General features: G+C 42.4%; 2 protein-coding genes across 4 annotated transcripts in view; one reads left to right on the forward strand and one right to left on the reverse strand.

Annotated features, from left to right (window-relative positions):
* Rprd1b (regulation of nuclear pre-mRNA domain containing 1B) overlaps window positions 1-23,881 on the reverse strand; it is a 50,585-nt gene that overhangs the window by 21,100 nt on the left and 5,604 nt on the right. For 2 of the 3 annotated variants that reach the window (XM_021155898.2, XM_021155900.2), the window contains exons 2-5: window positions 21,763-21,892; window positions 14,277-14,410; window positions 8,100-8,212; window positions 6,012-6,138 (exon numbers count right to left, since the gene is read on the reverse strand). In XM_021155898.2, the coding sequence (XP_021011557.1) occupies window positions 6,012-6,138; window positions 8,100-8,212; window positions 14,277-14,410; window positions 21,763-21,892 (504 nt within the window). The remainder of the gene's footprint in view (window positions 1-6,011; window positions 6,139-8,099; window positions 8,213-14,276; window positions 14,411-21,762; window positions 21,893-23,881) is intronic. The other variant, XM_021155899.2, reaches the window with a different exon arrangement.
* On the forward strand, window positions 11,762-13,208 carry LOC110289615 (cysteine protease ATG4B). Its single transcript, XM_021155897.2, has one exon. The coding sequence runs from the start codon at window positions 11,796-11,798 to the stop codon at window positions 12,975-12,977; it is 1,182 nt and encodes a 393-aa protein (XP_021011556.1). The 5' UTR covers window positions 11,762-11,795; the 3' UTR covers window positions 12,978-13,208.

The following is a 23,881-nucleotide window of genomic DNA, read 5'->3' on the forward strand; positions in this document are numbered from 1 at the left end:
ACTTTCAGCTTGGTCAGTCCTTGACTATTGATCTCTTTATAACAGTAATTAAGATGCTAGAGTACCTAGGGGGTTGGGGGGGAGGCAAGAAACACCAATTTTTAAGAGATAAGATTTTTTAAAAAGTCAATTTTCAACTTCAAGAATTTGTATAAGGAAACCAGATCACTTATACAAGTAATTGCAACCCAGAAACATAGCTTGTCTATCAGTCAAGAATTCACCAAGCCACACTGGGCTGGAAATGAGATCAGTCTTGCTCAGCCATCATCACAGACATGTCCTCCTGCAAGAGAACTTAGACCCACAACTGGGCAGTGTGCTGAGAGTCAGAGGTTTGGAACACCCAGGTCTGAATGGGATATCTTCATCTAATCCCTGCCCTAAGGGCTCTGAGAGCTGTGGGAATGGAGGCCATCAATGAAATAGTGTCTTCCAAACGTAACAGGACCCATGCACAGATGAACTTAGAGAGACATGCATTGAACCCACACAGGTCTAAGCCAGATGGGGTCCCAGTGCTGAGAGAAGAAGTAGACAAGAGCCCTGAGGCCTAAAATCCTCCAAGTGTCAAATGTTTACAAAGAAAAAAAAATTAGTTTCTCCAATGTAATCTCACTGGACATACAAACCCAACCACATTTAAGGACAGCAGTGCATGGCTAACACAAAACATATTTAATGGTACTTTAGGAGATGTTCTGTCTTGAAATGCTTTGTTTGGGTAACTTTTATCTATTTTACTGGTCTTTGCTTATTTATTATGGTTTCTGATTTTCTGGTTTTTATAGGTCTTGTGTGTCTGTTTTTGTTTAAATTCTGGTTTATTTGTTCTTTTATTTACCTGTTTGCTTTCAAAATAGAGAAAGAAAGTGTGAATTTGATTGGTGGAGAGTTAGGGAGGCCCTCAGAGGAGATGAGGGGAAACTGTGATCAGAATATATTGTAGGAAAAAAAAATCATTTCAACTATAAAGGTGGGTTGGCACTACAAAAAGATGCATTCCAAATGTAGAAGCAGATCTTGCCTGGGACAACAATGGCTGTGCTTTGGTCTGCCTTCCCTGTGCCTTGGTGAGCTTCCTGAGACCAGTCCTCCACTTGGGCTGGAGAACCCTGCATTCCTAGCTGACTCACTCAAACACCCAGTTTCTGAGAGTCCCCCAAGCTTTCCCTGTCTTCCTACCAGCTAGCACTCCCCAACTACTAACTCACCTCTCTGCTCCCTTTAACAGCAATCTCAAGAAGCACTTACAGTCCCTGTAACCAGCCCCTCTCTCCTATGTGAACAAGTTCACCCCAATGAGCCTTCCAAATTCTCAGTGCATGGCTTTCCAATCACCTAGAAAATCCTTGAGCTCTTCCCACCTACACTGGTTCTCAGACAGCAGGAGACAAGACAAGAATCAGCCTCGGTCTCCAGGTCTGTATTCTTAGTAGGAAGATGTCATAGGGGCTGGCGAGATGGCTCAGTGGGTAAGAGCACTGACTGCTCAGGTAAGGTCCTGAGTGCAAATCCCAGCAACCGCATGGTGGCTCACAACCACCTGTAATGAGATCTAATGTCCTTTTCTGGTGTGCCTGAAGACAGCTACAGTGTACTTGTGTATAATAATAAATAAATCTTTGTGGGGAGCGAGCAGGGACTGAGCAAGCAGAGTTGACCGGAGCAAGCTGGGTTGACCAGAGCGAGTGAGATTGACCGGAGCAAGCAGAGGTCCTAAAATTCAATTCCCAACAACCACATGAAGGCTCATAACCATCTGTACAGCTACAGTATACTCATATACATAAAATAAATAAATCTTTAAAAAAAAAAAAACAGGAAGGTGTCATACATAGTGCTGGATTATTCATCAGCTGAAGACCAGCAGAAGAAAAAGTAGGGCTCTGGGAGTGAGATCGGTATTTTCAGTGAAGGATTGGGACAGGCTTGTAGTAGAATACAAACCCAGAGCAAGGGAGGCTCGAAGACTCCCACAGCACAAAGCTTTCTCTCATCTTCAGGGATTCACTGCCCACCAACTCTGCCTCCTCCTTAATATTTAATACCAGAAAGGCTATGGGCATGACACCAGGAACACCTACTCTACAGTGAGCCTCAAAGATATGCCAAATGATGAAAGTTATTGCTTTAGTAACTTTGACTTCCTCTATGTGAACATGGAAGAAGACAAAGAAGCAGCCAGCTTAAAGATATGGAGGGGAGCTTCCAGTTTCCTTCTGCACCCGGAGCTGACCCTGTGCCATACCCAAATACCACCAGGAGAGAGCTGGTCGGTCTCCCAAGAGTGCTGACACACCTGAGAGCACAGGTGAGACCTCCACTTCTGCTCAAATTCCTGGCCCAAGAGTGACCCGCACAAAGCCATCAGGACACAGGAACCAAGGAACAGCCGGGGACAGGATCCTTCCAGTTTCTGTCTGTGCCATGGAGCTGACCCAGTGCCACTGCTCTCCATACCCAAATTTCTCCCAGAGAGAGCTGGTTTCCCAGGAGTGCCGACACACAGGCTTACAGGAGGGACAAGCCACAGTCAGAGACAGCTAACACCACAGATAACCAGATGGCGAGAGACAAGGGCAAGAACATAAGCAACAGAAACCAAGGCTACTTGGCATCATAAGAACCCAGTTCTCCCACCACACACCAGAAAAGCAAGACTCTGATTTAAAATCACATTTCATGGTGATGATAGAGGACTTTAAGAAGGACATAAATAATTCCCTTAAAGAAATACAGAAGAATACAGGTAAACAGGTAGAAACCCTAAAAGAGGAAACACAAAATTCCCTTAGAGAATTACAAGAAAACACAACCAAACAGGTGAAGGAATTGAACAAAACCATCCAGGATCTAAAAATGGAAATAGAAACAATAAAGAAATCACAAAGATAGACAACCCTGGAGTTAGAACACCTAGGAAAGAGATCAGGAATCATAGATGTGAGCATCAGCAACAGAATACAAAAGATATTAGAAGAGAGAATCTCAGGAGAAGATACCACAGAAAACATTGACACAACAGCCAAAGAATATGCAAAATGCAAAAAGATCCTAACTCGAAACATCCAGGAAATCCAGGACACAAAGAGAAGACCAAACTTAAGGATAATAGGTATAGAAGAGAGCCAAGATCCCCAACTCAAAGGGCCAGTAAATATCTTCAACTAAATTATAGAAGAAAACTTACCGAACATAAAGAAAGAGATGCCCATGAACATACAAGAAGCCTACAAATAGACCAGAAAAGAAATTCCTCCTGTCACATAATAGTCAAAACAACAAATGCACAAAACAAAAAAAGAATATTAAAAGCAGTAAGAGAAGAAGGTCAAGTAACCTATAAAGGCAGGCCTATCAGAATTACACCAGACTTCTCACCAGAGACTGTGAAAGCTAGAAGATCCTGGGCAGATGTCATACAGACCCTAAGAGAACACAAATGCCAGCCCAGGCTACTATACCCAGCAAAACTCTTAATTAACTTAGATGGAGAAACCAAGATATTCCATGACAAAACCAAATTTATACAATATCTTTCCACAAATCCAGCCCTACAAAGGACAATAGATGGAAAACTCCAACACAAGGAGGGAAACTACACCCTAGAAAAAGCAAGAAAGTAATCTTCTTTCAAAAAAACCCAAAAGAAGATAGCCACACAAAATAATTCCACCTCTAACAACAAAAATAACAGGAAGCAGCAATCACTATTCCTGAATATCTCTTAACATCAATGGACTCAATTCCCCAATAAAAAGACATAGACTAACAGACTGGAAACGTAAACAGGACCCAGCATTTTGCTGTATACAGGAAATGCACCTCAGTGACAAAGACAGACACTACCTCAGAATAAAAGGCTAGAAAACAATTTTCCAAACAAATGGTCCCAAGAAAGAAGATGGAGCAGCCATTCAGTCACAAAAGAACACATATGGTACTCACTGACAAGTGGATATTAGGCAAAGAGTGTGGAATACACATGATACAACTCACAGACCACATAAAGCTCAAAAGGAAGAAAGACCAAAGAGTGGATGCTTCAGTCCAACTTAGAAGGGGAAACAAAATAATCAATGGAAGTAGAGGGTGGGAGGAACTTGGGAGAAAAGGAGGAGGAGAAAAAGAGGGGCAGAATTAGGTAAGGGAGAAGATGGAGGAGATGTATAGAGGGTCAGGAAATTGAACAGAGGTGTGTAGCAATGGGGGATGGGGAACTGAGGGTAGCAACCAGAAAGTCCCAGATGCCAGGAAAGCAAGAGCCTCCCAGGACCCCACGGGGATGACATTAGCTGAAATACCCCACAAACGGGAGGGAGAACCTGTTGAGACCATATCCAGAGGTTGGGCATGGACCGCAGTTGAGGGATAGGACCACCCACCCATCTCCAAAATTTTAACCCAGAATTGCTCCTGTATAAAGAAAATACAGGGACAATGAGTGGAGCAGAGAGTGAAAGAAAGGCCATCCAGAGACTGCCCCACCTGGGGATCCATCCACATGCAGACACCAATTCCACACACTATTGCTGATGCTAAGAAGTGCTTGCTGACTGATAAAGCTGTCTCCTGAGAGGCTCTGCCAGATCTTGACCAATACAGAAGCGGATGCTCGCAGCCAACCATCAGACTGAGCACATGGACCCCAATGGAGGGATTAAGGGAAGGACTGAAGGAGCTAAAGGGGCCTTATATGGCATCAATGGGAGGGGAGGCCCTTGGTCCTGTGAAGGCTTGATGCCCCAGTGTAGAGGAATGCTAGGGTGGTGAGGCAGGAGTGGGTGGGTAAGTGGGAGAGCACCCTCATAGAAGCAGGTTAAGAGGGAATGGGATGGGGTGAGGGTGGAGAAGTTACAGAGGAGAAACTGAGAAAGGGAATAATATTTGAGATGTAAATAAATAAGATATCCAATTTAAAAAAGAGAGAGATGGGGGGAATGACCTTTGGAGAGAATGGGATGAAAGGATTGGGCTTTTGCAGTGAGAAGAGCATGTGATCTTGGTCAAGATATCTAACTTTACAGAGTCTCAATCCCTTCCTACACATGAGAACACAATTGTTCAAAGACTCACGAGGCATATGTAGAGTTCAGAGCATGCTCTTTAAAAGATTAGTTCATACTTCACTCTCTCCTCCAACTCCTGTTTAACTGGGAGTGACTGTGATGAACTCAATAACACACCTACAACTCTTGACACCGAATCACCTTGTCAGTGTGCAATACGTTAGACAACACAGCCATGTACCATATATTTCTGTTAGCAGTTCATAGTCTAGCCCTTTCTGGCCTCCACTGCTCCACATATACACAATTAGCACTGAGTTCCAAATGATCTTATTCAGAAAGTGATGGCAACCCAGCATTTCTGCCCTAACTAGTCAAATCACTACTCAGTTTGTTTCAAAAGTTTTTTTGTTGTGGTTTATTTTTATCTATTTATTTAAGATTTTTGTTTGTTATTTGTATCAGTGTCTGTCTGGATATATGTAAGTACATCAACTGTGTCTGGTGCTGAAAAAGGTCAGAAGATGGCATCAGACCCCCTGGAACTGATGTTAGAAGCGGGTGAGCCACCATTTGGTGCTGGGAACCAAACCCAGGTCCTATGAAAGGGCAGTAAGAGCTCTTAACCACTTAGCCATCTCTCTGGCCTCAAGATCAAGATTTATTTGTATTATTTTTATTTACATGTATGAGTATATAAATATGCCATATATGTGTGAGTGAGTGTCCATGGAGACCAAAAAAATACATCAGATGCCCTGAGCTGCAGTTAAAGGTACTGTTAGCTGCCCAATGCAGGTGTGGAAATGGAGCAGGAACTACTCAATGTGGAGCTACCTGCCCAGCCCCTCTGAGAGCTTTCTTGTTTAGCCTGTAAATGGCTTCACACACCAAGGCAGCAGAGTACCCAACATTACACAGAAATTCTCTACCTACAGACATAAGCATGACTCCAGATAGCTCCTTCTTTCTTATCTTTCACCTAAACTACCTTCTCACCTGTAATTTTTTCTAGCAGCGACACATCTTGCACTTCCTGGGGCAGGGAAGCAATCTTCTGTCGAACAGTAGCATCCCCTGATGCTGCATTTTCCAGATCCTGCAAAGCTTTGATTAACTCCTCAGTCTATAAAAGGCAAAGGCAAATACTATTATCCACTAAGACATAAAGGGGTTAAAGAAAAACAGCGATAACAAATGATAAAAATCATCATTCTTAGCATTAGAAACAAGCCAAAAGCTACATAAACAACTGTGTTAGTTCCAGAACTTTGTGAATGGAAATGATATGGATTCTAAATGACATAAAGTTATTTTAAGTCTACAAACACATAAATAAACCTCTACAGAATTCTGTTTAAAAAAAATTAAAGAACACATTTTTGGCAACTTAAGAATACAGATTCTAGTCCATGCTGCTTAATTTCAAATGAAGCACTATTTACAGTATAAAAGTCTATAATATAGAAAAAAGGCACAAATGCCAGATGCTGAACAGTTGTGCTGGCTGATTAAATTCTTTCTAGAGTTTGTTTTACAAAATAAAAATCCCTGCCAATATTAAAATGTCAACTAAATTAACTCACTAAGAGTTAAAAACAAGAAAAGCATATCCTGTGTCTATCAAAAGGGTTTTACAAACCAGCACTCAGGAGGCAGAGGCAGGCGGATTTCTGAGTTTGAGGCCAGCCTGGTCTACAAAGTGAGTTCCAGGACAGCCAGGGCTACACAGAGAAACCCTGTCTCAAAAAACTAAAAAAAAAAACAAAAAAAACATGAGAAAGCACAGGGTGCTGACGGGTGACAGAGCACAATGACCTAAGGGCAGCTGGCTCTGTCGGCAATAGTCAGATTGCCCTGAAAGTTGATCAGCCATGGCCTTCCTCTTTAAAGGTTTTAGATGCAAAGATCTGACCTAACATTTCTATTACTTAATCCTGTCTCATCCATTGTTGAGTGCACAGTGCACATGTGCACACGCATGTACTCATATGACCTATTTACCTATCCCATGTCCTGACCACAAATGACCATGTAGAATACAGTTAAGATTAACACAAGGCAGTCTCAGACAGACAAGTGTGACGGCATACACCTGTCATCCCAGCTATGGAAGCTGAGGCAGGAAGTCTCACTGTATAACCAGGCTGATCTTAAACTCATAATCCTCCAGCCTCAGACTCCCTAGTACAAGTGTACAGCTGTAATCTAGCCATAGCAGGAAGATCTCAAGTTTAAAGTCAGCTGGCATTACACAGAGACTCTATCTCAAAACATTACAAATAAAAAAAGCACAATGACTCTGAATTATGACAGATCTTAATTCAAATTAAGATACTTTAGCAAGTTACATAAATGCTACTTAATCTGTTTGTTTGTTTTGTGGCTCTTTTTCTTTGACGATAAACAGATGAACCAAATCAAGCTTGTCTCATAAGGGACTATATGAGGCAACTGTATCCTTAAAGGCAAACTCCCTATTGCAATAAAGTAATAATAAAGAGAATGCAGTAAATTTATTATCAGTGGCTACAAGACTGTCCTCAGATAATGGTAAGTTATTTGCTTATAAACAAGAATGCTATTAGCGGGCTGGAGCGATGGCTCAGCGGTTAAGTGCACAGACTACTCTTCCAGAGGTCCTGAGTTCAACTCCCAGCAACCACATGGTGGCACATGGCCATCTGTAATGGGAAATAATGCCCTCTTCTGGTGTGTCTAAAGAAAGCAATGGTATACTCATATACATAAAATAAGTAAATAAATCTTAAAAAAAAAAAAAAAGAATGCTCTTAGCAACAGGCACAGCAAAGTGCCTCAGAACATCTTTATTATATCCTTAAATCTACTTTTAGAGTATTTTTAAAATTTAAAAGACAAAGTCAAGTCCAAACATTTTATAAACAGTAACCCATTGTAAAGTGGAGGTGTAAAAGGCAGGGTGAAGTCAGGTGTCTGGGAATCTCTGAGTGCACTACTGCATCTGCTGCCCTTTGACAAGCCACACTACTGGTAACAGCACCACCTTGTGGTCATGATCTTCAGTTACAGGTCACCTGGAGTCACTTTGTGCCTGGGGTCACATACCAAGAGAGGGCCTGCAGAAGGATCTTGGGGAGAGTAGCTTCCCGGGTAGTCATCATCTTCCTCCTCCTGTATCTGCTGAAAAGTTCGTTTTAGAGACTTCTTCTCTTCTGCTGCTAGGGAAAATAAAGGGACAAGCGTGAGCTGCATGTCCTACTTACATAAGCACCCAGTGCTCTGTACAATGACCGCAGGGAAAGGGAGTGTTCATGTTCAGAAATGGCTTCATGCTAACTGTCTTGCCAGTTATTTTAAATTGTTATAGCTCCTTATGTTACTGAAGAGACAAAAAGTTCCCAGACTTTGAGTCCAAGGAAATGCTACTGGAAGTGGTATGTCCCAATTATCATAATTAGAACCTTCTTCCCTTCAAAAGAAGTAAACATTAGGATGGTAAGACGCATGAGGCCATACAATGAAGTAAAGCAACATGTACGAGGCGACAGAGAACACACTGCACAGGAAACAGTTTTATGGTTTCCAAGGATCATTATAGAAAATAAATCGAAGGGAGAGATTCATCAACTATACTGTCAAAGACTTCAAGTACAAGTGCCCTTTAAACTCTTTCTTTAAAACCAGAATAAACCAAATTTTACTGTAAAATTTAAAACTATTACTGAGAAATGTGATTGTACTACTGGAAGAAATTATTTACAATTCCATTCTCGAATTAACTACTTTTGAGCCTGGCAAGTTGCATTCCTCATTATCTGTCCCCTGTGCTTTTACATGATTATGATAGATGTGTTAATTCTAAAATCATTTCTATTGCATCACATTGGGCAACACAAAACAAGAAAAACAACTGAGGGAAATAAATCTAAATGATAAATCTGCATTTAACAGAAATATTGGACACCAAGTATGTGCAGGGCATTGCAATGGTTTCTTTACCTTCATCTTTCCAACAATTTTGACAGAGCATTACATTACAAGAGGAAAAAGACCCAGGGAGGTTAAACAACTCTCTGGCATGACAGCCTCACCAATACTTCTTCCACTGTATGCAAGTACAGTTATCTGTCAAAAAGGGGGTAGCAGGCATCTGCCTTGGAACTTGCTGCATGTACAGAGTAACTCCCCAGGGAGGGTGTGCACAAGTGCACTTAAGTCTCTTCTGGAACTAAGGATACAGCTCCCATTTTCCATCTTACACATTAATTAGCTAAGTTGTGACAGGAAGGCCAGGCAATAGCATGAATTGCTTTTTTTTTCTTATGGTTTTGCTTGTTGGAGAGAAGGAGAAAGTAGGCAGCCACATTTACAATGGAGGCTGTCCTTGTTTCACACAATGCTAGTGCAGAGGACGCTCTCAGGTCAGTGAAACCACAGTCCTCAGCAGCACACTGCAGCACTCACTGCCTAGGCTATAACTGCCTGGGATAACGTGAGTTTTCTAATATTTCAGTTCCCAAAACACAAATCAAGAACCAATCCCTCCTTGTCTGCCATGTTTGTCAGTGACAGGCACATCAATTCCTCAGTGCCATCCCATTTCTCAGTGACAGAAACCATCTGACGTTTCATAACAATAATAAGTAGAGAACTGGCCATAACGATAAAAGCACAAAAAGAAGCTGCGATGGAAGCCATGGTGGAACTGAATCTGAAGGTCACTCACTGAGAGGAGCTGAGGAGCAAGTGCTTGAGAGGCAGAAGGAAGCGGAGCCTGACGATGCCGACTCAGCAGCAAAAGGGAAGAGAGGATGATGGTGGAAGAAGTGACCCCACAAAAACACTTGACACCATAGCAACTTTCAGAGTATATCTAGTGACAAAAACTTGAAATCTTAGCTGGACAGAAGTTTGAGACAATTAAGACCTGACCTCAAAATAAAGTAAAAAGTAAATAGTCAAAAGGGGATGTTAGCTCACTGACAGAACACTTGGCTGACACACGTGGAGCCCTTTGTGAAAGCCCCAGCCTTCAAAAATATTAAAAATAAAAATGAACTCTTAGTATTTTAAAACACTGAAGGCAAGACAGCTCAAACTACTCTCCATATATTTTGTTACAGTGGAAGTTACTTTATTTCAATGTTTATTTTTGGTTTTTCTCTAGTGCTAACAATGGAATTTAGGACCTTGCCCTTCCAGGCTGACCCTATTACTCAGCTTCATCCTAGATACTGGTTTACTGAGAGAGAGCCTTTGCTCTGCAGCTCAAGCTGGCTCAGGCTAGTCTCAGACTAGCAATCCTCCTGCTTCTGTCTCCGGAGTCCTAGAACTTCAGGAATGTACCACTGTGCATAGCAAAGCAACTATTAGTTTTACTCTTTTTCTGTTCACTATACATTTGTAGGCAGCATCTTAGCTGACAAAACAAAAAACAAAAAACAAAAACGCACAGAAATGAGATTTTCTACATGGATTAAGTTCTTTTTGCGTAGTTTCCATTCACACGATCATTTTTATAGTTTTGAAAAGCAAAGACTGGTATATAGTTAAGTGAAAAACCCACTAGCATATGGTGTACATATGAACCTCACAGAACTGTGTGCATAGTAGTTACTTAATGTGGCATGTGGTACAACCTGCACACACTTAGCCAGGATAGCAGAGCAGTGTCATGTGAAAGAATTCACCAGAGTATGAACATAAGAGCAAAATAAAATTTTCAGTGTTGTGGAACTGAAGAGGGAGCTTAGTGGTTAAGAGAACTGGCTGTCCCCCTGAGACCAGGAGAGCAGTGAGTGAGATGTAAAGTGGAAAAAGCACTGGCTGCCCTTGTAGAGGACCCAGACTCTGTTCCTATCAACTGAACTGCAGCTCACAACTGACTGTAACTCTAGTTCATGTATACATATCATTCATCAATATAAAAGAACGATTCAGATTTGAAAATGACTTCCTTTTGGAAAGTCATGGGTATTTGAAAGAATCGTATAAACGATTTTGATCATTCAGGTCCTGAGAAGACAAGAATGAGCTGCCAAGACCAGAATACCCAAGGAGCCTGTTGAGTATCTGACTTTAAAATCTAAAGGGAAAGAAAAACACTCTTTAGACAAATGACACCAGCACATGTCACCACTAGCCTGCAAACAAGATCCAAACCCCAAAGGAGCCACTTCCGACACTGCCATATCTGTGATGGCTCCCTGGGGAGCACAAGTGTTTTTTACTCCTCTGTGCTTTGCAAAGCAACTAGTACAGCCCCACATATGTAGTAATGCCTGATCGGACATTCCAACATAAGTTTCAAGCTTCCTTTAAGGCAAGAGATTCCTTGCTTTCCCCAAGCACTACTGAATGAAGTATAGGGTATAGGCAAAAATGCTAGATATTTTTTCAAAACTGTAGAGTGAAATTCCCAAAGGCCACAATGCTGTCACTAGTAGAACCTAAAGCAGGAAAAAGCTTGCTTTTCAGGAGCATTTTTTAGCAGCTTTAGGTAAAACAACAATGGCCAGAAGCCTCAAAAGCACTTTCTTAGAAAGCCTTCCAGTTTACTGTGAAGGATATGTAATTTTAGAACTGGGAAAGACTGTGAAGAGTACAAATAAAGGGTTGAGGCATATGACTGCCGCCTGTGCTAGTCCTGGGAGTTCAGACAGCAGGAGTGTGTATCCAGTACCAGAAAACAGGAGGCTACATGGCCCACAGCAAGGAAGGCTTGGGAGCCAGAGAGGCATTCTTTAAGAATGTATTGCCACCGGAGCGACGGCACGGTCAGTCGGCAGCCGGACAGGGAAGATGGACGCAGCCACTTTGACATATGATACTCTCCAGTTTGCTGAATTTGAAGATTTCCCCGAGACCTCAGAGCCTGTTTGGATTCTGGGCAGAAAATACAGCATTTTCACAGAGAAGGACGAAATCTTGTCTGATGTTGCATCCAGACTTTGGTTTACATACAGGAGAAACTTTCCAGCTATTGGGGGAACTGGCCCTACTTCAGACACAGGCTGGGGTTGCATGCTTCGGTGTGGACAGATGATCTTTGCCCAGGCCCTGGTATGCCGGCACTTAGGTCGAGATTGGAGATGGACTCAGCGGAAGAGACAGCCTGACAGCTACTTTAATGTCCTCAATGCTTTCCTCGACAGGAAGGACAGCTACTATTCCATCCATCAGATAGCGCAAATGGGAGTTGGCGAAGGCAAGTCTATAGGCCAGTGGTACGGGCCGAACACTGTTGCCCAGGTCCTCAAGAAACTTGCTGTATTCGACACATGGAGTTCCTTGGCTGTTCACATAGCAATGGACAACACTGTGGTGATGGAGGAAATCAGAAGGTTATGCAGGGCCAACCTTCCCTGTGCTGGGGCAGCTGCACTTCCTACTGATTCAGAGAGGCACTGTAATGGGTTCCCTGCTGGAGCTGAAGTCACCAACAGGCCATCGGCTTGGAGACCACTAGTGCTTCTCATCCCTCTCCGCCTGGGACTGACAGACATCAATGAGGCCTATGTGGAGACGCTGAAGCACTGTTTCATGATGCCCCAGTCTCTGGGTGTTATTGGAGGGAAGCCCAACAGTGCCCACTACTTTATTGGCTACGTTGGTGAGGAGCTCATCTATCTGGACCCCCATACTACACAGCCTGCAGTGGAGCTGACTGACAGCTGCTTTATCCCCGATGAGAGCTTCCACTGCCAACACCCTCCCTGTAGGATGGGCATTGGAGAGCTTGACCCATCCATTGCTGTGGGGTTTTTCTGTAAGACGGAGGAAGACTTTAACGACTGGTGTCAGCAAGTCAAAAAGCTATCCCAGCTTGGAGGTGCCCTGCCCATGTTTGAGCTGGTGGAACAGCAGCCTTCCCATCTGGCCTGCCAGGATGTCCTGAACCTGTCCCTAGACTCTTCTGATGTAGAGAGACTGGAGAGGTTCTTTGACTATGAGGATGAAGACTTTGAAATCTTATCCCTCTGAAAATCCTGGGGTTGGGGGATGGCCTCCATGGCCCTCATTGGGGTGCTTTGAGAACCCAGACCTGCCTTGGGCACTCAGTGTCACCGCATTCCATCCACCCAGCCCATCCCTGCCAAGTGCTGTTCACCTGTGCCACCTCTGTCCCGAGGGCCTGCTCTGCTCATGGACCAAGGACTGTGGTGCCTGGAGGCCTTATTGCTTGGAGTCAGACTGCCTAAACCCAAACACAAAGGGAGGGCCTGTCCACATGAAGTCGCTCATCAGAAGGCCTAGTCAGGAAGAGCAGTGGGTCAGGAGCTTCCAGAATTCTCCACTGGATTCTGACACTGCCAGCCCTGGTCAGCACATCAGCTTTGGTTCTGCTTTCTCCTGGGCACCTGGGTCTGTGGTTTATTTGGAATTAAAACCCTGTTTGAAGTTGTTTAAAAAAAAAAAAAAAGAATGTATTGCCACAAGTGAAAAGGTGAAGACGTGCACACGTGCAGAGAAAAAGGACTAGCAAAGCATCTACAAAGGACACTCAGAAACTCAGCCTGGCCAGAGAACCAGAAGCCTCACGAGGAGATGGGCTGGAAGAAGAATCTCAAAGCGGGCTCGTTTAAACCAGAAAGGCACCTCAAGATGGTTAGTCCTCGGTACTCAGACTTACTCCTCAGCAGTACATATGAACAAAGTCAGAACAGGGTGAAGCATGTCATGCCAGCTAATGATCCATGGCTAACCAGAGACTGAAAAACCAAATGTCTGAACTTTCTCTTTAAAGATATAAATAACACAGACTCTTAAGAATTTTAGAATTCACATATATACTTCACAAAGATACCCTGGGCTCAGTAAAGATGAAAATCAATAATCAATATAGACAGTAATCTGATAGTCATTAAACTATATAAGCCCAGATTTATTACTAATAAAGCTGAGTTCTGAAAGGGCGAGAGACCTATCCAAGGCCCCGCGGAGGTCCACATCAGGGCCAGGATGAGGTACTCTTTAGTCAACCACAATCCTAAAGAACTTAGTTGTTCCCTTCCCTGCACAAGGACAGTCCCTGAAAGAGCAAGAAGGGCCATGAAGAACACACAGAAAGTGAGGGAGTGCGAGCATGGCATCGTGAGCAAAAGAACCAGGGCCTGCCCGCTTGCACCACTGTGTAAGTTCTCACCATCGCTCAGGAGCATCCCTCTGCAGTCATAAAGCGGCTGGTGGATCACAGCAGCCACAGTAGCCCCCACTGCAGCTTTTCACGTGGGGCTGGGAGGAGCAAAGACCAAGAGCTGTAAACATGTGGTGATGTTCTACCTTTGGGGGGAGGGCTCTTGGAGTCCTCCATAGACAGCTTCAGCTGCTGTATGAACTCGCCGCCATACACACTTCGCTCTTGCCAGATGTTCAGCAATCTTTCTAAAGGTTTTTTACAGCCTTCATCTGCCTCTCTGTCCAGAAAAGATGAAAAGATATATATATAAGCTTACATTCTTTGTTTTTAATTAGGACAGATTTACTTTAAAACAACAACAACAACTGCCAAAATGATTTACACACTTAAAACAAAAATGTGGTACACTCTGTGTTACTTGGATGCTCAGTCTTGAGAGAGAAACTACATTCCTCCCATGTTGAGCCAGGAAGAGGCATCCAACAACCCAAGGAATCTTTTTCCCCTTTGCAAGGTGGAAGAAATAGGGGAAAAGCCTGTATGACTGGTTTTAACAGACAGAAAACAAAACAAAACTGACCATATTGATTTTGACAATTTAGCTTTTTAGAAGACATCAATTTGCTGGGTGGTGGTGGCGCACGCCTTTAATCCCAGCACTCGGGAGGCAGAGGCAGGCGGATTTCTGAGTTTGAGGCTAGGCTGGTCTACAAAGTGAGTTCCAGGACAGCCAGAGCTACACAGAGAAACCCTGTCTCGGGGGGGAAAAAAAAAGAAGACATCAATTTAAATACAATCCTAGACATATACTGAACATTAAAATTAGCCAAACCTTTAAGATTTTTAAAGCACATGTGTTTAAATTCGCTATATTAATATTCCACACCTCTACATGCATAAATATGTGTGTACAATATGTGCCAAGTGTCTCAACCATAACAACTTTAACACTGGATTTAGTCTGAGCTCTGTGTTACCACTCATGTATCTAATGGGTAATCTTGGAAAGCTCTGGAAATAATGCAGTCCTTTGTAATATTTATCTGAAAGAAAAAGTCAGGCAATCTTTTTCTGGTCCATAATACCTGAGACTGCAGCAGACAAGCAGGATGAGACTTTCTGAAGAGAGGCCCCTGCCACATGTACACTCCTAGGCGCTCTCTGTTTAGTGAGACTGCATAAAAGCCAACATCTAACACTGAGCACCTTAAGAAGAGACACCCTGAGACCCACAAGACGGCTCAGCAAATAAATAAGCTTGTCTCCAAGCCTGACAACCTGATTTCCATACCTGGATCACACAGTAAAAAAAGAAAACCAATTCCTCCAAGTTTTTCAATGACCCCTTACAAGTAGGCCATGCTTCTTCCCAAATAAAACATAACTTTCAAAAAAGAGAGACCTGAGCTGTAGCTCAGTTGGCAAAATGCTTGCCTAGCTCTGGGTTCAATCCTCAACTCTGTAACCTAGCACTGGGGAAGTGAAGGGTATCAGAAATTCAAGGTCACGTAGCCTCAGCTTCAGTGAGTTTGAGGCCAGGCTCAGGTATATAAAACTATGCCAAAAAGGGGAGGGGAAACAACCTCCACATCTTAGGGTTGAAGTCAAGTATGTTTACTAACAACATCAAGAATACCAAACTCAACAGACAGGAACTCTACCCACCCTCTGCACTGACAGCACTTCTGTGAAGCTTATGCTAACACTCAGCCTGGTCTGGCCAAGTGTCCTACTTACAAATTACTAGTAGCAAGTCCGCTAAAATGAGATCAAAGTACTAAGTCAGGAAATGTATAAGTTAATTTTTTCCTAACTCAGAGGTCAGTTCTAGGGAAACAGGGAAACCCTTCTGCTACATCTTAGAGAGCTCAGCTATAAGCAAGCACTCTATGGTTTGTGCTAAGACACTCTCTTTCTTCACAGTGTATGCAGAAATTAGTTACTCTCACCCTGTCCTCTGCCAACAACCCGGCCCAAGGGGCAGCCCTCCACTGGTTTCTCTGATAGCCTCATTACTGCTCTCCCGGCTTCCAGTCTTGCACTCCTACAGCCTACTCTCTAGTTTGAATAAAGTAATTCTAGCTGCCATGGGAAGGCATCTCTTGTTTCTTTCCATTCTTCTCAGAACAAAGTCCTTACAAAGCCCTGGAGGCTTTCTGACCTCACCTATCCACTCTGGTCATCAGCTTAGAGCCTCAGTCAGCTATGCCTCAGTTGGCCTCAGGTCTGTCCTTCCCTCCTCACCAGCAGCACCTCCCCAGTCCCAAAGACTGGCACTTCTTGCTCCTTCATGGGTTTCACACGACCCATCTCTCTCACCTGCTGCACAGGAGACCTGTTTACTCTTCCCATCTGAAGGCAACTTGAAGCCTCTGTGAAGGGGCTTGTTTTTTCCTTCACAGACACCATATTGGCTGAATCAATCTTTTTTGAAATAAATTTTTAAAATTTTTATATAAATATACTTGACTTCCAAGTCTTCTGCATCAAAGTAATTCAAGTCATAAGTTAAACAAACTGGTTTTCAAGTAAGGCACTGCGGTGAAGTAGACGTCATTGTGGTACCTAAAATCAGATGTGGCTAGAGCAGGAAAGCAGTTGACAAAAGAAGGGGCACTACCTTTTCAGGTTCACTGAGATTCTTGAGGCTGGGAATGTATATCATTTGGCAATGTGCTTGCCTCGCATGTACAAAGCCCTGAGTTTGATCCCCAGCACTGCATAAACTGGGCATGGTGGTGCATGCCTGCAATCTCAGGACTCAAGGGAGAAGGCTGGAGAATCCATTCAAAGCCATTCCTGACCACACAAATTCTTTGAAGGCTAGCTTGGGCAGCATGAAAACTTGTCTCCAAAACAAAAGAAACAAATAAATAATAATGTGTATATGAGAGCTGTCTAAATGAAAAGTATTTTTAAAATATTTGCTATTAAGCCATCAAGAGGCTCAATTACACACTTCCTGCTATGATGCTCTGCTTCCCTGCAGCCCAGAAGAAGAGGAGCTGGCAGCATGAACTGAAACCTTTGCAACCATGAGCCCAGCTAGATCCTTAATCCCTTGTTTCTCTCTGGCGTTCTTCCACAGTGACAGAAAGCTAAGACAGGAGCGAACCTGGAGATTGGGGTGAGGGTGGGAGTGGGGATCAGGACACTGCTCCACTCCCAAATGATCTGGGTGCCTCACTTGTGTGAACAACATGGCTCTAAGTGAATGCCTACTTACTCTGCAGGAACAGTGACAAAAGCACCCTCCACAAATCCTAGAGGAGGCTCTGGGTGCTGAGTCCCTTCCCACAGCCCTGTCACAATTACCCGTGCACCTCTCCCCTTTGCTGATTGTTCTGTATCCCTGAGCGCAATAAAACCTAACAACCATGATACCTCCAGGAAATTACCCACCTGGAGAAGTCTAAAGACCCACAAACAATAAGGAATTATCATGTATTTGGCAATAACTCCTGATTTACCTCTCAAGAAATTAAGTCTAGAATCAAGAATTAAGGCCACCAAGCAAAAAAAAAAAAAAGCCAGGCGTGGTGGCGCACGCCTTTAATCCCAGCACTCGGGAGGCAGAGGCAGGCGGATTTCTGAGTTCGAGGCCAGCCTGGTCTACAAAGTGAGCTCCAGGACAGCCAGAGCTATAAAGAGAAACCCTGTCTCAAAAAACCAAAAAAAAAGGCCACCAAGCCTGACAACCTGAGTTAAATTCCTGGGATTCCACATGGTGGAAGAAGTGACCTGACTTCTGGAACTCTATGTGTTTGCACATGTACATACACATGAGTGTGTATACACACAAATGGCAAATGAAATTTTAGGGTTTATTTAAAAAAAAAAAAATTAGGGGGAGAGGGGTCCTGGAGAAATGGCTCAGCAACCACAGCACTTGCTGCTGCTTCAGAGGACCCAGATTTGATTCCTGGAATCCACATGGAATCAATCTCACAACTGCCTGCAACTCCAGTTCCAGGAAATCTGATGCCCTGTGTGGCCTCTGTAGGTACTAGACACACATGTGGTCACAGCAGGCACACACATAGACATAATGCTCATATACATAAAATAACAAGAACTAAGTTTCTGTGAACTTGATACTAGTTTAACCATGTGTCCACCCACAATTGCCACTTGGAACACCTAACGATCTGTCTCAAACTTAACATGGCCAAAACAAAACAAAAATCACTTCCTCCACCAAATTTTCCCAGTCCTCAGTTCAGACCAGCCATCGACTCACACCAAAAATCTCTTTCTTGCCTCAATACCAGCTCCCTTTTCAAGAAATCATGTATATTTTACAAGGGCGAAGACTCCAACTACAAAATAAGCATTCAATAAATGGAGAGAGCCTTCTCACTGCAAATGTCTTAACCGATCTTAGCCAACACCACAGCAACACTCCTTCTGAGCTCAGGCTTCCCTGCCCTTCACAACCCATTCTCTACACGGGCCTTTCATATATATGGTTTGCAAGTATGTGAATGTGTGTGTGTGTGTGTTGTTCTCTACCTTACAAACTGAGACAGGGTCTCTCAATTGTACCCAGAGATTGCTGATTCAGCTAGTCTGGCCTTTACCCACTCAGTCATTTCTTCTTTTTAAAGGAATCTAATAGAAACCTTTAAAAAGTATTAATTTGCCAGGAGGTGGTGGTGCACACCTTTAGTCCCAGTATTTAGGAGGCCAGCCTGGTCTACAGAGTGAGTTCCAGAACAGCCAGGGCTACACAGAGAAACCCTGTCTCCAAAACCCACAAACAAACAAACAAAATTAACAAAAATAAAAACTTTCTCTACAATATAATAAAAAGATATATACTTATTGCCTTATCATACATTAAAATAGTTGACTAAAAAGAGGGATATCTGCTAATGGAGTGAACTTTTCATTCAGGTACAATTTTTTTTTTTTGGTTTTGGAGACAGGGTTTCTCTGTGTAGCCCTGGCTGTCCTGGAACTCACTCTGTAACCAGAAATCTGCCTGCCTCTGCCTCCCAATGCTGGGATTAAAGGTGTGCACCACCACCACCCGGCTCAGGTACAATTTTACCAAAAGTGCTTACTCATGATTTTACAAATGGTTAAACTTTTCATGAACTGTCCCTGGCATCACAATTAACAAATAGATTAAGAGAGGGGGAAAGATCCTAGTTCTATGGTTAGGTTTTGTTTTGTTTTCATTCACTGGCTTACAGCTCTTGACTGATACCCTATCAGAACAGACTCCCAGGGAATATGGAACCACTCCTTTCCTCTCTCTGATCTCATCTGGGGTCACATCTTACTTTGTTTACCATATCCACCTCATCCTGCTCCGCTTAAGATTATTTCCACCTTAGGTTCTCAAATGTCACCTTCTTACCCAAGATGTGTGGAGAAGAGCCTACCCTAGAACACTATTCTACTTAACTGTGTCCATATAATTTCAAAGTGTCTTGTTCACTTCACTGTTCTTATCTGCCTTCCTCCTTGCTGTTCCCCAAGCTCTGGATTAGTGTGTGGCATAGAACAAACACATGTTGAATAATGAATGTGTAACTACCTCCAAACTTTAAAGAAAACAAGGTATGCATAAGCATAATATGTTCATACTCTAGTTATTTAAACCACTACTCAAATCAAATCTACCCTATAAACATCGTGCTTTCTCTGAATTCAAAGTTTTTTGGTTTTTTTGTTTTTTTGGCTTGGGAGTGAAAGTAGAGAAGCATCATAAAAATATTGCTAATTATTTGGGGAATTAATGGGTCAGCTACCTTTGTTCACCATCTGGTCACAGCAAAAGCACACCAAGAACACTTACTAAGTCACTTTTGGTTGATGAGTTACAACAGTATTAAAGTAGCTATTGTACTTTCTGTTCTAATGATAGGATGAAGGAAAGAAGCCTTGAAACATGGTCCAAACTGGACCTTAAACAGCCTGGGATACCGACAGGAGCTGGGAAACATCAGGTAGAGTGTGCCCAGATGTTTTCCCAATGTCTCCTGTTTACATCTCTTTGTTTTCTTTGTGACAAGGTTTCACTACATAGCCTGGGCTGGCCTCTGAGTGCTGAAATTCTAGAAGTGTGTTACTATGCCTGGCTTCTGTATAGTTTTAAGACGTGCCCTCATGCTAGGTAAGCCCTCTGAATCTTGGTATCCACCTTGTAGCCCTTTCTACTTACCCTTTTCTAATTTAGAACAGTGAAGATTTATAAAAGTGTTAGTTTATTATCCCTATAGAGCAGAGATAGTACCCTTAAACCAGATCTTTTCCCCAGTTAGTCACGATTATCCTAACTGACTCAAAGAATATTTACTCACCCCTATTCAGCACCAGGACAGATGCAGTGCTGCTGCGTCTTGGAACACCCTGTGAGAGACTATGTGAGTGCACTCCTTGTCTGTAAGCACCACAAGGTGCCTGGCCCAAGAGCTAGGAAAAGGCAGCCCTTTCCTGCCTGGAGTACAGGACATGAAAATGGATGAGTAAAACACGGAGCTGGACTCTAAAAGCTCCCTGCCTTTTAACAAGATAGGAAACTTGGGCTCAGAAACTTAACTTACACACCCAAGGCTACTCACATGGCACGTGAGACAGAACAGTGTCACACTAAGGCACCCAGCTAAGCCTTATCAAAACAGCCAACCCCAGACTCCAATTTCAGATAGCTTCTCTCAGCTTACCAACTGTTTGAAGAATCAGTCATTTCCTTCAAGTTCCTAATACATTCTGCCGCTTCAGTGCCCATGTTCATCAGAAACCAGCACCACAGGTTCAAGCAAAACCCTCCAGCTTCCGAAAGCTCGATGTGGTTTTTAACATTTTGGACTACTAATTTTATTCCTTTAAACATTTCAAATCCTCCAAAGAATACTCACTTCAATTCCCACATAACACCTTCTTAGACTCCAAACATTTCTGTTTAATACACTAGTCTCATTTCCACTCTTCATGGTTTCTTTTGCAAAGATCTATGTATTTTTGTGCATACTTACGAACATAATAGTCTGTCAAAACAAAAAACAAAAACGAACAAAAAACTAAATTTTCCTCCTGGGAATCTAACTCACACCTACAAACAAGCCCGAGTGCTATGGAAGTTTAGCAGGCGTGAGCTTTCTATCCCGCTGCCTGTGTGCTCCATGGTGCAGCACTCTGCAGTCCAAGTTGCAGATTCACAGCCATGCAGCTCAAGCACCTGCTTTCCCACACATTATATGACTACTTTTGTATGACAGCAATGACTACTATTTTCAGCAGACTAGAAAGAGGGGGAAATTAAGTCTCAAACCAGTCTCCGCTATTGAAGAGACACTGCGAAGGAGAGTGAACTGCTCCTTTGCAGAACTAGCTCTGGTGTTTGATCATAAACTAATGAGACAACTCAGCCATGGAAAATGTACTTGAAAAAGTTATCCAGTGAGTGAATTCAGAGGAGAAAAACGTGTTTCTGGTACCAGAATGAATCTCTTTAGTGTTTCAAAGTATTTACATGTCTGAGATGATAGTTAAGGGCCCAGAAAATAATTTGGTCTTCCCAGCACTCTGTAAAGTACAACATTGTCCATTTGCAAAGGAAATCACAAAAACAACAGAACAAAAAGTGGAAAATATAAAAGCCCCCAGTAGAAAACATACCTGGCAACATGAGAAAAAGCATCCACAAGCACAGATTCAAATTCTCTTGTGAACTCAGGTCCTTTCCTTTTACTGTTTTGGATGACATCATTTGCTAAGTATAGAAAAGTAAGCTTTCTATTTGATTTGGCTAGGGAAAAAAAAGAAGAAAGGACAATTTAAAACTTATAGCAAAAAACTCTAATTAGTGATTGTTAGGCAATTACTAAAGAACATTAGATATGAGAAGACAGCTTAGCAGGTAGGTACTTGTCACACAAACATGAAGACTGAAATTTGGGTCCCTAGTACCCAAGTAAAATAAGGTGGAGGTGGGTTCTCTGAAGCGAGCTGGCAACTAGCTCACCTAAATTGGTGAGCTCTGGGTTTACATGAGAGGTCCTACCCTGGTATATAAGGTGGATAGTGACTAAACATCAACTTCTGGGCTCCACACACATATGTCCCTGCACACAGCAAGCAAATGCAGTCTGTCTGTCTATCTCTCTGTCTGTCTCTCTCTCTCTCTCTCTCTCTCCTCCCCTGTCTCCCTGCACACAAAAAGAATACTAATGTGGGTACAGTGTACCTCAGAGAGTTAGGAAGTTATCTGAATAAAACAATGGAATAAATAAAGGAATTCTTTGAAGTCTAACTTGCACATCTGGGACAACAATTTTGGAAGAAAAAAAAACAAGAAAACATTAGCTTCATTTCTGTATTACTTTAACCAGGGTAATTAATTGGCATCAAAAATAAAGATAAGCTGTCAATCTTAATGCTAAACCAAAGTGTTCATTTACTGTACTATGAGGAAGTCTACTTCAAATACAAACATTCTACTTCATTACCAAACATTCTAGAGAGAACACGGGAGTTAGGATTCAACTTTGAAGGACAATCTTGCAACTGATGCTCTCAACGAAGAATCTTTTTTTGAGATGCCAACAGCCATAGCCAGCCAGTGACACTGACTTTACAGTCCAGAAGATTCTCCACATGTACCAATAAATGTTAATCTCAAACACAAACGTGAAAAAAAATGCTGTATTACTGTTGAAAATTTATACACATCTCAAATCAGAATATGCAAAATTATAGCTCCTACAAAACCCACAATTCTTCTTTGTTACACATACAAAATGCACTGTTTCTATTACTCTACATGGTATCATATATTAAACCATAAAAGCGTCATGTAACCCACCTGAATTACAGTTGCTTGGGGGAACATTACTGAAGTTTCTGGCTTCTATGCACATAAGTTCTCAACCCTAAAGTTATATCACTACCATTTTTGGTCTCAGTTTTCTTTTAAAAGAAATAAATATGAATATAATAAAATGTTTCAAAACACTAAGTTTTCTTCAGAGCTATATTGATAACTCTAGCAGTACTTATGCCGATTTATACACAACTGTGTACCTAGTCTTCACTCCACTGCTCTCAAAAAAAGAAAGAAAAAACACTTTTAAAAAGCACAGCAGGCAGAAGACTTGATATTTTAAAGCTACAAAATAATTAGAAATAGGGTTTTAAAAGCACATTATAGTGTTTTGTTTTGTTTTGTTTTTTTTGAGACAGGGTATCAATATGACTGGCTGAGCATTTAGACAGGGAGATATTGAACTACATTCATTAGCCATCTAATAATAACATAATTTAGATAAATAACTGAAAAGATTGTGAAAAACCTGTACTTATCTTAATGATTATTCAAAAGCAAAACAAAGCCAGGCATAGTGGTTCATGCCTTTGATCCCAGAACTGGAAAGGTAGCAATAGATAGATCTCTATGAGTTTGAGGCCAGCCTGGTCTACATAGTGCAAGCAAGTTCCAAGGCAGTCAGAGCAACATATTGAAACTGTCTCAAAAAGAGAAAAAAAAAAAAGGTCAAGATAAAAGTATCAATAGTTAGCCGGGCATGGTGGCGCATGCCTTTAATCCCAGCACTCTTTAATCCCAGCACTCGGGAGGCAGAAGCAGTCGGATTTCTGAGTTCGAGGCCAGCCTGGTCTACAAAGTGAGTTCCAGGACAGAGAAACCCTGTCTTGAAACCCCCCCACACCCCCAAAAAAGTATCAATAGTTGATACAGTGTCTTACTGTTACAAATACAGCACTACAGCAAAAGACTGGG

This window comes from Mus caroli, unplaced genomic scaffold (genome assembly GCF_978045245.1).
Source record: "Mus caroli unplaced genomic scaffold, Mus_caroli_1 scaffold_2, whole genome shotgun sequence".
Taxonomy (NCBI): domain Eukaryota; kingdom Metazoa; phylum Chordata; class Mammalia; order Rodentia; family Muridae; genus Mus; species Mus caroli.